Here is a 14,163-nt window from a genome sequence, read left to right as displayed (position 1 = left end):
AGGAAATACGAATCGAGGTTAAGGTCAAGATCTTGATATTGTCTTGATATCCAACAAATCAATATTTCATTTTCATGAATGAATCGTAAAAGATTTGTGACAAAATGTACCTGATGATACACAATAGATATAAAATAAAAACTAAACACATTATCATAACTGCTCATAAACTGCTAAAAGACTTAAAGTTTATTGGCATTTAAGACATTTCAACACATTTTAAAGTGACAATTTCATTTCTATATTTGCGCTCTTCTATTGTTTTATTCTTATAATGAGACTGTACACAGTACACAAACAATACAAAATAAGTATATACGAAGATGCAAACGATAACGCATGGTAAAACACAACGATAGAGGAATAAAAAATAACAACGTCATTCACAAAAACCCCAAAGATTGAGCATTGACAAACTGGTGATGTCATCAAGTGATTCGGAAATGCAAGTGGTTCCTTTTCCAGATGTTACATCCGTCGTGTTACTCATGTAAGGAAAATCCGATCCGAAAAATTCCTTCGTTTATTTCACAATTAAGTAAAAGTGGACGGGATTGTGGTTACGACTGTTAGAACATATTCGTGGTCATCTAAGACACAGATTCCAGAAGTAAACCAAATCACGATGGCGCCTAAAAAACTCATCAAATATGCATGTACTAATCTTAAAATTTGATACGCTAGAACCGTTACGCAAAGAGCACAACTAGTTTTCATAAGACTCGTCAATTGCGGTTAAATGAACAAGCCAAATCAATCGAGTTGACGAGTATCAAAAACTAACAAAGGTGGGAAAGACAAAAATAGTGTTTCAAATAATTGAAAATTATATCAACCTTTCTAAACCACTCCTCAATCAATTTCTATGGGACAGAAGCAATTATATCATATGTTCTCGTGTCCATGTGGATGTAATATTTGCAACTGGACGTTAAACACATATCCATGAACTCGTATACCCCTTCAACATCATTGCCTTTCTTATCAATTTAGCTTATTACCTTTTATGAATTACATATAAGTGTTTCAGATGAAGCATTTTAGCAAGGATATCGATACTTTTTTAAGCCTAGACAAATCCTTGACTTCGATTTGTTTTATTTGTATTCTAAATAACGTTGGTAATACAATCTTGTTCTATAACTTTATTATTTTTATTTACGACGATGCATTTCAGCTATTATATTCAGTCGTTGTCGCTTTTGCAGATGCTATCAAACTTAAAAGAAAGAAAAAAAAAACATATGAAATATATTGCTTTATAAACGCCAATGTAGTAAGATATACAAAATAGATTGTAGAAAAAAACCAATCCTTTGTTAATAGTGCAACTTTAGTTATTTGCATTTGATTCATCACCCTCACGTACTTATTTGTTTTTCTGTACTATTGGGATCTAACATTCAAATCATGCATATTTATTCAATTATGGGTTGTTTGCCTGTGAGAGAGCTTTCATATGTTTATAATGTGACTTGGATGGAGAGTTGTCTCATTGGCCTTCATACCACATCTAATGAGAAAACCCTCACTTCAAGTCACAATTTGTAAAATTGAAACATTATAGATCAGTCTTTAACACGGAGCCTTTGCTTACACCGACCAGCAAGCTATACAGTGCTTCAAAATGACTAGTGTTTTCTTTGATATTAGGAGACTTTGGTGTTGATGACAGATCTTCGATTGTTTCTGTGAAATCTGTTAGCAATTTTTAGACTCTAGACCATTTAGAGCTGACATATATATATATATACTGAAAAAGTTAAGCATTTTTCTTATCCAGAGTTTTGAATTGAGATCCAAATTCTTTTAACGGATAAATCTCTTTTAGTTTATCTATATATATATATTTTAAATTCAAAAATTTAATTTAAGTGCACATTTCTCTATGTGTTCTATTAATATGTAAATGCTTATATATGCATTAACAAACTGCAGTAAAACTCTAAGGTGCTTATCATATTCTTGCAATTGTCAAAAAATATAATTATATACATAAATATCTAGTAATTGGTTGCTGTGTGTACATGGGAGAAAAATACCCTTATATCTAATCAGTTGGGGCTGCATATCATTTTTATGCAACTCAAAACACCATATCTGTTTAAAGGGGAATAATCCTTTACATAAATTGATTGTCTCCCATATTACTTTCTATTCCATGTGCATGCAAGAACTGTTCAGTGTTCTATTGTCATGTATTTCATTTTATTATTTCATTGTTATGACATATCATTGTAATCATTGTATAAAATTTAAAACCCGCAAGGGTCCATAATTGGATTAATAAAGTATTATTATTCTTATTCTTATTCTTATATATACATGTACACTGACATGATTGAAATAGAGTTGTTTTCCTTTATCGCCATGTTGAAGAGCAAGTTCCTAACACATACTCTTTCCTTGTCTATCTTTCTATTCATCCCGTTACATCATTGGCTTTCCAAACGATAGATAAAGACAACGGTAATACATGTATACCGCTGATCTATTTAGGGACAACAAATCCATGATGCAAACTAAAACCAAGGAAAACAAAGGAACCACAGAAACTCTGAACTGCAACAAACAACAAAAAACAAAATCCAACAGACATAGAAACAAATACCATATTCCTGACTTGGTACAAGAAATTTTAGGAAAAACTCGGGGGTTAAACCTTGGTTTGTGTTTGATAGGCTATTACACGAAAATAACTTCCAATTAGCATACAAGAATTGATTTTTATATTCCATTGCTAACTCCTTGATTTAAGATATAATTTATTATGATTCTACATTTAATAACATGATTATAAAATAAAGTTCTATGATTTAGATATTTTAATAACGACGATGCAGTTTATCTGTTATATTCTGTTTGTGTTTCTTTTCCAACGGAATCAGGGGCAAACTGTAAAAAAAAATATAGATAACATCCGAATTATATTATCGACATGTATCAAACACTATTTAACTTGTGGAAAGCTATATCCGTTTTTTTCATTCATCAATAGAAAAAACTTACGTTAATTGCATTCGATTTATTATCTATCCTCACACCTCTCTGATTTTATTCTAAAACATCAAACCTCTTATTCAAACCACTGTTGTTTGAAAAGGGCCAAAATTGTGTTACATAAAAAGTCCATAGCCACCTTTGTTGATGTCTAAATCAGATGCAATCGTAATTTACCTATGTTCAAACTCGTAATTACATTTCTAATTTACGATTACAATAACAAAACATGAGGGAATCTCATCACCAGTCATGCGAATCCATACTATGTTATGTAAAAAACAGCATGATATGGCGTAACACAAAAAAAAAAATATCTTGCAGGGAAATGCTTTGTAAGATCTCTTATATTAGTTTACAGTATTTTTCTGAACTTAGATAGGAATATGGTATAGAAGTCTGTTCAAACCTAGTTGTCTTTTGCTTTTATTTTATTTTTTGTGATTCTGTTGTTTCTCTTTGCGATAATGTTTTGGAAAAAAAGAAAACAACTGAAAAAAATATTTTTTTGGGTATGTTCAGTAATTTTGCCCTGTAACTATCATTCAAGTTCAGTGTGCGTTCGAATGCAACATATTCGAACGTAGCTGCGTTTTCATACATTCCTCATATACAAATGATCTTTAGTCAACCATTAAGGAATGAAGATAAGTTAAAACATATTCTAGTAACTCCGTTTTTCAACTTTAACTATCTTTCTAACTTCATTTACCTTCATAAATGGCATTTCTCCACGAGCCTCCACACATCCTATTAGGTTCTCCTGGACAACGGTAGTTGCATTCCAACTCTGATGCTTGGGGATATGCTCGGCTGTAATACCTATTTCCACAAAGACACCAACGACCGGCCTGACAAATATATATTTGTTTGTTACCAAAAAATAAATAAAAATCGAGACTGAAAATTATGATTTGGCATATTAAGAGGTCAGATAATTTACATGTACCGATGATTTATATATTTTGTGATTACTTATTGTTGAGAAAAGTTGAATATTTTTTTTTCTAATTTTAGACAGCTCGTATATAGTTGTTTTACCTGTAATCCAAGATACCTGAACCCTCTACAGTGATGTCTGCATTTCTCCAAAGAATTCCGATGTAAAACCTGTTTCCGGTGCTTTAACATAAGGTGGTTACGGTCATCCACGAAACATCCAACATAGCCTAAGTAGAAAAATCATGGTGTTATGTATACATGTTTGGGGCCCTTAAATAGCTTGTTGTTCGGTGTGAGTCAGGGCTCCTTGTTGAAGACCGTACATTGACCTATAATGGTTTACTTTTATAAATAATAAACCTCATCTTCCTATGTCTATATACAGAACCTGTAAATTCGGCAAATAATTCGTTTTTGTTTTCTCGTTTTTCTTTTTACGTACAAAGGGGCCTCGATAGCCAATTGGTCTAAGTAGTTCTACTACTGTAATCACTAGCCAGTCAACACTCTAATCTTAATAGACTAGGATTGTCAGTTGTCCTATCGATGGTCGGTAGTTTACTCCCGGGCACTCTTGCTTCCTCCACCTATAAAAACTGACCGCCATTAAATAGCCAAAAAGTGGCGTTAAAACACAAAAATTAAAAAAAATCAAATCAAACTTAACGAATCATTACGAACAAATGAGATTGACTTTTATATGTTTTCCTTCAAACACTAACTGCAGAAGAAGTGCATGTTATTAATCTTGAGTGTGTATTCAGCAAAATACTTAGGCCGTTAGTTTTCTCGTTTTAATTGCTGGACATTGTCATTTCGGGGTCTTATATAGCTGACTATGCGGTTCGGGCTTTGCTCATTGTTGAAGGCCGTACGGTGACCAATAGTAGTATTGTTAATATCTGTGTCGTGTTTGGGTCTTGTGGCGAGTTGTCAAATTGGCAATCATACAACATATTCTTTTTTATAATGACTTAAATTTCGTTTCAATAGGTAAAGATCACATACGATAATGAAGTATCCCAGATCGCGAAATTGTCATGATTACTAGTATTATTAGTATTTGATAAAAAGTTAAATAATAGAAATATTAAACTTGAAGGAAAATTCAAAACGGGAAGTCAATCATAAATGGCAAAATTGAAAGTTCAAACACATCTAACGAAGCTATAACAACTGTCATATAAACACATCGTTTGCACAAAATTTGAAAGGACAATTAAGTAAATATTGATGAATATGTTAAATGCATGTAACCATATCCCACCGTTTCACACAATAACCGAGCATGTAAGAAAATGAAAAGAAACTTTTTACTGACGACGTGTAGTGATAGACCTTCTAGTTATTACGACGAAAATATAAAACAGAAGCATGTTTTGATATACATGCTTTTTTTATAGTGATTATAACTCAATGCTGACTGCTGTATTCCATTTTGTTTTGCTTCCAAAATTGTTGACAGATATAACGGAATATTTAATGGGACTGTCATACAAGTGTGAGGTTTAGATGGCTATAAATAGATATAGGAAGATGTGGTGTGAGTGCCAATGAGACAACTCTCCATCCAAGTAACAATTTAAAAAGTAAACCATAATAGGTTAAAGTACGGCCTTCAACACGGAGCCTTGGCTCACACCGAACAACAAGCTATAAAGGGCCCGAAAATTACTAGTGTAAAACCATTCAAACGGGAAAACCAACGATATAAAACTTGGTTTAATCCACCATTTTGTACATAAGGAATGCCTTTACCAAGTCAGGCATATGACAGTTTTTCCCGCTACAGTTGATTTGTTTGAACTTTTGATTTTACCATTTGTAAATTGACTATCAATTTTGAATTTTCCTAGGAGTTTGGTATTTTGTTATTTTCCTTTTTAGAAATGTTTATAACTGGATATCTCAGTTTTGATATCTGATTTTTTTGTTAGCATGTTTGCCTTAGTATTTAATGGTGTGAAAAAAATATTTAAGGATTTAATCTTGTAAATTTACATGTGAAACATAATATTGTGTGACATTAGACGCGTTAGTGGTCCCAATTTAAAGACTATTCTTTGAAAAAAAGACAATATTGTACATTGATTAAGATACGCCAACAGGCAATGATTAATAAGAGACTTAAAACGATTGTTTATGCCGTTTTACATACGATTCTATAAATCAAAGAATTAGAAGAAAAAATCAAGCATATTGATTGATAATAATATTCCACAATGTTTGATTATTTTTTCTCTCATTTATTTATCTAATAAAATTACAGAAAAAATACACATATTTATTGTTGTTGCTACTGTGAAGTAAATGTTGAACATAGTTACCTCTATAGAGTCCAATATTCCTGTATGGGTTTGAGTAAACAACACTGACCAAACAAAGGGCAAGAACAAACAAATTCTTCATAGTTCCCTGTAAGCTGATATTAAAAATTGTAATTACCCTTTTGTTTTAGGAACATCAATGGTCACATGGCACATTATTATAATTACTGTCGATATCCTAATAAAAGGATTTTGTGGGTAAAACTGATTTGTTTTAATTGAGCAGCATTAATGATCATATTTGTCGCAGTTTTAAATAATAATTTCCTTTAAATTCCAGTCAATAATAATTGAGGGGGGGGGGGGGGGGGGGTGAGCAGATACAAAATAATCTTACACTGTATAAACTAAAGACAATGTCACACTTGAAGAGTGAGATACGACAGGTATCATTAATATTTTTTGGTGCATTTTATTTCCGATAAGCTCAACTTTAAATTGTGACAGAAATAAAAAGAAAAACTCATCAAATACACTAGTCTTATAGTTTGAACACAAAAATTAGTTCATCTTCTAAGGACTAATGAGTGACGCTCGACTCAGGAGAGTTACTAGTATAAAGAGGCTAAATAAAGAACGAAGTTGACGAGCATTGAAGATTAAAACTTCTAAAAGATTTTGCCAATTACAGCTTTGCTAATATTAATCTTTTCTTTAAGCAGGGAATCCTATGTATTTAGAACAATTCAAATGTTTGTAAACAGTTAATTTATTCATATAAAAATATCAAAGGTATTAATTCATTTCAACATCAAAGTGGTGACTATTGGGCTCAAGGACCATTGGGGGGAAATCTCCACCAGCTGTGGCATTGACTTAGTAGTTATACTCACCAATGATACCAACCAGTCTTTTAATCGTATACGCCAAACTCATATAAAGTTAAACGGCCAAATAGAGTACGAAATGAAGAGCATTAATACGTTTCAATTTTAACATCTTGTCGTCTGACATATCAACAAATATTAATGAATCTGCAATATTAGCACAATAGAAAGGACTGGATTTTGAAAATGACTAGGAATGTTTTCCAAAATGCATAAATGCTCAGATAACTATTACTGACAAGATTAGGGCAAATATTTTGGGCATTAGGACCTCGTAAGTCTCTATTCATAATTTGCATACCTTTGAATTAACGATTCATATATTTTTTAAATATCAAACAATATGTTAGAATGTGTACTGAATGTAAATGAAAGATGTATTTAGTAGGATTCTATCAGATTTTTACATTTCATTTTTCATATCGGATGTGTTCAGTAGCAGCCCAAGTGTGGAAGGCTCGATGTCTGATATTGACCGAGGGCTAATAATACATCTGATATTAACAATGGCATGTCTTGATCTTTTTATCATATGCGCCAACAATAGAGAAAATAGCAGTTACATTATAATGAACCTTTCAAGTGGATCTTAAGAAGAAGTTCAAAAAGTGAAAAGTTTACGGACCCCGGACCCTAAATGTAATACATCCAATGTAAAAAAATGTCTATAATAAGACTCAAAAGAGAAGAAAAACTACAACTGGCGATAAAAACAGATTAACATACTTGTAATGAACACTACTCGCAAAAGCAAAGCATTTGTAAAGAAACTGTCTAAATTATGCTGGAAATCCAGGGACCTTGAAGTTTTAAAAAATGTATTTAATGTATCCTTTTTTTTTGCGCAATTTATATTATTTATTTTTCTTGTTTCCTTATAAATGTTTTATAACCTACTTAGTTTTGGTTTTCACCGAAAACGCACCATTGAGATGTATTTTCCGGAATTTGCCGTTTAACGCCGGAATTCCATTTTACGGAAAGTCGTGTAGCATGTGATAATCTTTTCAAATCAGCCCGCTAAACTCCATTTCGGAAAATATTGAATTCTACATAAATCAAAAAACAAAAAAATAATAACTTACTTACGTGCAACTTGTCTTTGTAAGAAAACAGATATCTTCCAGATTGACTTTGGCAATGGGTGACAAATTCTTTTTTTATACCAACTATATCGCCTACCTTGGATTTCCACGTATTTTTTTAACGGATATGTTTACTACCGTTTGTATATTAATGTTTCCTCATTTCGCCATGTATTTCCTTTTGAAACTTAATTTGGTAGCAACCTTGCACTGTTAAATTGACATACAATTTTATTATAATTTATATGTATGATTCGTCTAAAATTAGACGTGAAATATATATTTTTTATATATTTTAGTAGATTTGAAGCTTCAAAAATCATCAGATCTGTGGTTAATGACTCTGTGCTGAGTTAAATTAGTAGTTACTATCGTTTTAATATTTTGTGCAGATAACTGAAGTCCCAGATTATGTGAGGGATGATTGCCAACAACATGTTTCACCCAAAGGAGTAGGTCCAGTAAGACCCTTTTTGGCCCCAAAATATAGCAGTTTTACAAAATTGTTAAAATGTATACTTTAAGTTATTTATCGAACAGTAGAATGCGTCTGCTGCATAAATATGGGCCGTTTTTTGACAATACGATGTATATATATCGAGTACTAGCACCATAAAGTCATGCTAAAGTTCTGAAATCTTCACAAATCTAGAATTTTGGGGAAATTTTAGACGGTTTCCGTGTAAAACGAAAGTGGCCGCATTCGTGTTCATCCAAAATATTTAAATGCAAGTTGTATTTGATGATAATACATAACATATATAAAGGTTGAGGATGAACACGGATGCAGCCACTTTCATTTTTGACAAAAAAACATCTTAAAAGTGACATTTTTAGCATATTTGGTAGATTTTTCATATTTGAGCTTGAATCGGGGCGTTTTAATGACTAAATTAGTTAAAACCGTTCACATAAATTAATTGAATCAATTAAATAGACTCTTAAGTGTTTAAAAAGTGGTCAACATCTTTCGTCAGATATACCTGAAATTTGAGGCCAAATTCGGTCCTGAGCTCCTTTATTCTTAATTTCTTGTTCTAAGGCAGGTGCGTATATCTCAGTAGTTATGATTGGTTGTGTCTTTCATATTTGTCTATCGTTTATTTTTCGAATGAACGACATGCAATTTATTAATTTCCAATACAATACAATAATAATACAATAATAATATATTAACGTCTCAACAACAATAATACCGTATGTATATACACATTTCACATTGTAAATAAAAAGTAAACTTTTTAAAAATTATTAATGCCATTCTAAAAAGATTCATGTGAGACGGATTAAAAAAGGAACTAGTACGTTTTCAAATGAGCTATTATAAAACAAAAAATAAAACATATTTATATCTATTATCGGTATACACAACGTCTCTTACGGTGTAAAATAAGTTTGTAGGTATACATATAGTTACTTTTCCTCCATGCCAATCTTTCCCCCATATGATAGATTTCATTATACTTATATAAGTCTGAAAACTAAATCCAACAGAGTTAGAATTATATTTATATGCTTAATACATATTTATTGTCAACTAACTTTTAAATTACACAATTGTTCGTCAGTGTGTCTAGGTGTGTACTAGCCTGTGTTTCTTTTCATCAGTCTTTCTAATAGTCCCCTTGTTTGGCTACACAGTCTGGCTATGTGTCCACACGTCGCCGGAAAGTAAACATCAGTATGTTGATGGTTTTCTGAAACTAAAGAAGAAGTCTGTCTACATGGTAACCAGTATGTCTATGTTCACTAGTCCGTTTACATTTTCAACGTTCTGTCTATGTATCAATAGTCTGACTTCGTATTCACCAGTCGGTCTTTGTGTCTTCTATTCCGCATGCTTATAGCCACAGTCCGCATGCTTACATGTCCACCAGTTTTTTTTTCGTGTTCAATAGTCTTATCTTTACGTTTACCAGTGAGTGTACATTTCCAACAGTCTGACAACATGTCCACCAATCTGTGTTCTTTGTACTCGGTTACAATCCTTGTTACACCCATCCGATGAGTTAAGCCTTTTTCAACTGATTTTTATAGTTCGTTCTTATGTTGTACTGTTATACCACTGTCCCAGGTTAGGGGGGTATGGTTTAGATCCCGCTAACATGTTTAACCCCGCCACATTATTTATGTATGTGCCTGTCCCAAGTCAGGTGCCTGTAAATTCAGTGGTTATCGTTTGTTTATGTGATACATATTTGTTTTTCGGTTTTTTTTTACATAAATAAGGCCGTTTGTTTTCTTGTTTGAATTTTTTACATTGTCTTTTCGGGGCCTTTTATAGCTGACTATGTGGTATGGGCTTTGCTCATTGTTGAAAGCCGTACGGTAACCTATAGGCGTTAATGTCTGTGTCATTTTGGTCTTTTGTGGATAGTTGTCTCATTGGCAATCATAACACATCTTCTTTCTATATTGCCCTGTGTGGTTTACCATTGTCGTACGTTTACAAGAGTCTTGACGCAAGTGGAGGATTATCAAAATGAGGGACTACAATGTTTCTAAGCTCTAAATCCATGTATCTCTGCCCGGTTTTTTTTGCCAAACTAAGAACTGTCAAAATATGTATTTTACATAATTCTGACAAGTAGTGACCAGATTTTTGTTGACAATATAATAGGTGTATGTCTTCTGGGGTAGTATGATAAAGTTCCATCTTAAGTTCTTTATTTTAATGTAACAGAAATCTTTCTTAGCGCTAAAATAGCATTTTTATCACCTCGTTGCTAAAAGTGTATCTCCATACCCCTCGTAGGTTACTCTCAACAATTGTATATGGCTATCTTGATATACACTTACGACTTTGAGTAAAGATAGAGTTCTTGTCGGCTTTTTCAAAGTGACAACCATTAAATTTTTGATGACAATATTAAAATTTGAGGTAAAATCGGAAGTAAAAGTAATCTTTGCGCTTAATTAGAACGCTAAAAAACCTTTCTTAAATCAAAAACTTTATTTTAGTGTACTCCGTATGTTGTACTGTTACACAACTGTCCGAGGTTAGAGGGAGGGGGGGGGGGGGGGGTTGACACCTTCAAACATGCAAGTTTGACCCGCCATATATGTACCTGTAATAAAGTTTTTGTTGTTTTCTCTCTCATATGGATGTCATTGGTTTATGTCTGACATACAATGTATATGTGTTTGGTGAATTATTTTGTTATAAATAGGGCCGTATGTTAAATCGGCTAATTTTTTTCATATTCATTATGTCAGGTCCAATTTGTCCGAAAATACGGTTCGGGTTGTTATTATAGTTGAAACCGTACGATTGCCTAGAAATGCTTGTATTTACTTATTTGCATTTTTGTAGATAATTGTCTCATTGGCGAGAAAGGCAATATCACCTTATTTTTCATAGTAACGAAATATTTTCAGACATTGAATAAAAACAAAAATGCAGAGAAGGAAGCTTCAAAAAATTTTCTTTCTCCATTGTAGATTTTCCTTTTTTGAACGGTAGTGCTCCTCATATGGCCAGGTTATTGGCCACCTCTGTGTTATCATTTAGTTTCAGTGAAAACTAGCGGTATCTTAGATAAACTGCATAACAATGGAAACAAAAATGATATACAGATTCAGACTGATTAACATGCGGAAAACGAACCAATCAAAATAATTTATATCTTGTTATCAAATAATATAAATTCGCATTTGGCCGAAATCGGAGATTACTGTTTAAAACATGTTTTGTTTCTCAAGTCTTTACATTCCGACTCTTTTGTTCTACCAGGGATGATCTTACACTGACACACCGCGTTCTCATGGGATAACTACAACGTCACGATTCGCTTTCGGCAAGTATATCGGAATGTGTCCTTAATTCTTTGTTGCGCAAGGTTTGAACATAAAGATGGATATTTATATCTTTAATAATTATTGTAAATGAAAGGATTATATAGATAAGCGTAGTGGCATGTATTAATTAACTTGTGAATAATTTAGATTTATCGAAATGATCAGATCAATTATAGTGCAATATTATCATATAAAATCAATGGTAACTTTTAAAAGAGGTTTTCGGGTCATACTTTCTTTGTTTATACATATATTCCGTTTCGTTCTGTACTCTCTTGTCTGTTGTGACATTTTGAATGTTAATGAACGTAATTTATGTTTTACCGGATAATTATGAAGTCATGGATTTCGTTACCAGAAGTTATTAAAAACCTTTACTAAATACTTCAGTATAGAAACAAACATTTACTTTTCAAGGATTTTGCTATACCTGTGGAGAATTTGTTCAGAGGGAATAACACATGCAATCTTTTACGGTTATCAATCATTTAAATAAACTTATTCTAAAACCATTCTTACCATTTCAAAACTGCAATTGAATCTTCTTTGAATCTTCTTTTATCATTGTATAAGTATACATAATTTTTTTTGTTATCAGTAAATTAAATCATACTCAATATTCTAGTAATACCCATATGCATTTTCAGTCTGTCGACATATTTTCGCATTGCCTAAGGCAGCAACCATTTAGGGGAGGGGGGGCATGGATTTTTTTCAGGACATACTTTGTTTCCCCCTTCGGCGACAGACAATCTATTTTATGGTGACAAGTCGAAAACAATTTTTTTCTTTCAATTTTAGCATTTCATATAGTGGCAGCTAAGGGTGAAACAAACAATTTTTTTTTCTCAGAGTCAAAAACAAATTATTTTTCTCCAAAAACTGGAAACATACTTATTTTTCCAAAAAAAATCCATACACCCCCCCCCCCCCCCCCCCCCCCCAGAAAATCAAATAGTTGCTGCCGTCTCGGACTGTAACAGTTGATGACTTCATTTCACCAAAGCTGTTGATTTCACACTTGAATTGTTTGATATTTTGAACGCCTCATTGTTGAAGGTCATATGTTTGTCTGTAATTGCTAACATCCACTTTATTTGATCTTTGGTAATCATACCACAATTTTCTTAATTTATTAGAAATCCCAATGAGAGGGGGGATCGGAGGGGTCCTGATCCTAAAATCCCGAGGTCCTGAATTTAAAGAAATTAAATTCCGACATCTCGAAATTCAAGAAAAAAAAATCCCGGATCCCGAAAGCATCAATACCGAAATCCCGAACTTCAATCACCCGATTCCGACGTCCCGTAAAAGGTCCTGCCCCCTTCTCATAACAACAAAGATAAATTGCAAACAATGATGACAGCTATTTCAGCAGAACAAATTGTTACTCGGGACATTTTCTGGTTCTGTAATCACGGACATTTCTACGATCGTCTATAAAATTCAATGGATAATTTCCATCTCTGAAGATCCTTTTGGATATTCTATTCTATACTTACTGCAAGAGACAGTGATAGAGATGTCCCCGTCCCCAGAAAAAAATGCAGAACTATACACATGATATTTGCAAAGACGATCTTAATTATGAATAACTTGATTATCAACCTTCAAGATACCCAGTCGATAGGATTAAAACTAAGAGAACTTTCCGAGAAAAAGTTGTAAGGGTTCCGCGGAACCCAGTGTCTCGCCTACTTTTGCTGAAAATCACAGGCTCAACAAAATGAGGAAAAAAAATCAATAAAAATATTCCTCTTGATACTATACTTTGATTGTAAGAAGCTTCTGTCCAAGTTTAGTAAAAATCCAGGATAGTTTATGAATCTAATAAATGTTTAAAAACTTTAACTGCAGACTGTATGTAATGTTAACTGGAAGTCCATTTAAAAGTAAAATACGGAAAAAAATGGATTAATTTTTTTTTACAAAATTTACTTCTGTATATTATCTTTTGATCACAAACAAGCTTCTGTCCAAGTTTGGTACAAACCCAATATAGTTTAAGAAAGTAAACTGTATACTATCTTGTGATCATAAACAAGCTTCTGTCCACGTTTGGAAGTAATCCAGTATAGTTTAAGAAAGTTATTAAAATTTCAAAAACTTTAACCACATAGTGAATAATTGTTTAAGAAAGTTATTAAAATTTCAAAAACTTTAACCACATATTGAATAATTGTG

The 14,163-nt window shown here is 32.5% G+C and overlaps 1 protein-coding gene across 1 annotated transcript; it reads right to left on the bottom strand.

Annotated features, from left to right (window-relative positions):
- Positions 1–2,748: 2,748 nt before the first annotated feature.
- LOC134720570 (sialate:O-sulfotransferase 2-like) lies at positions 2,749–8,297 on the bottom strand. The gene is made up of 5 exons (XM_063582899.1): positions 8,182–8,297; positions 6,270–6,364; positions 4,042–4,169; positions 3,713–3,851; positions 2,749–2,895 (listed from the first exon to the last, which is right to left on the bottom strand). The coding sequence occupies exons 2-5, from the start codon at positions 6,349–6,351 to the stop codon at positions 2,885–2,887; spliced, it is 360 nt and encodes a 119-aa protein (XP_063438969.1). The 5' UTR covers positions 6,352–6,364; positions 8,182–8,297; the 3' UTR covers positions 2,749–2,884.
- Between the last annotated feature and the right edge of the window lie 5,866 nt (positions 8,298–14,163).

The sequence above is a fragment of the Mytilus trossulus genome, chromosome 1, assembly GCF_036588685.1.
Source record: "Mytilus trossulus isolate FHL-02 chromosome 1, PNRI_Mtr1.1.1.hap1, whole genome shotgun sequence".
Taxonomy (NCBI): Eukaryota; Metazoa; Mollusca; class Bivalvia; order Mytilida; family Mytilidae; genus Mytilus; species Mytilus trossulus.
This window is presented reverse-complemented; position numbering and strand designations above follow the sequence as displayed.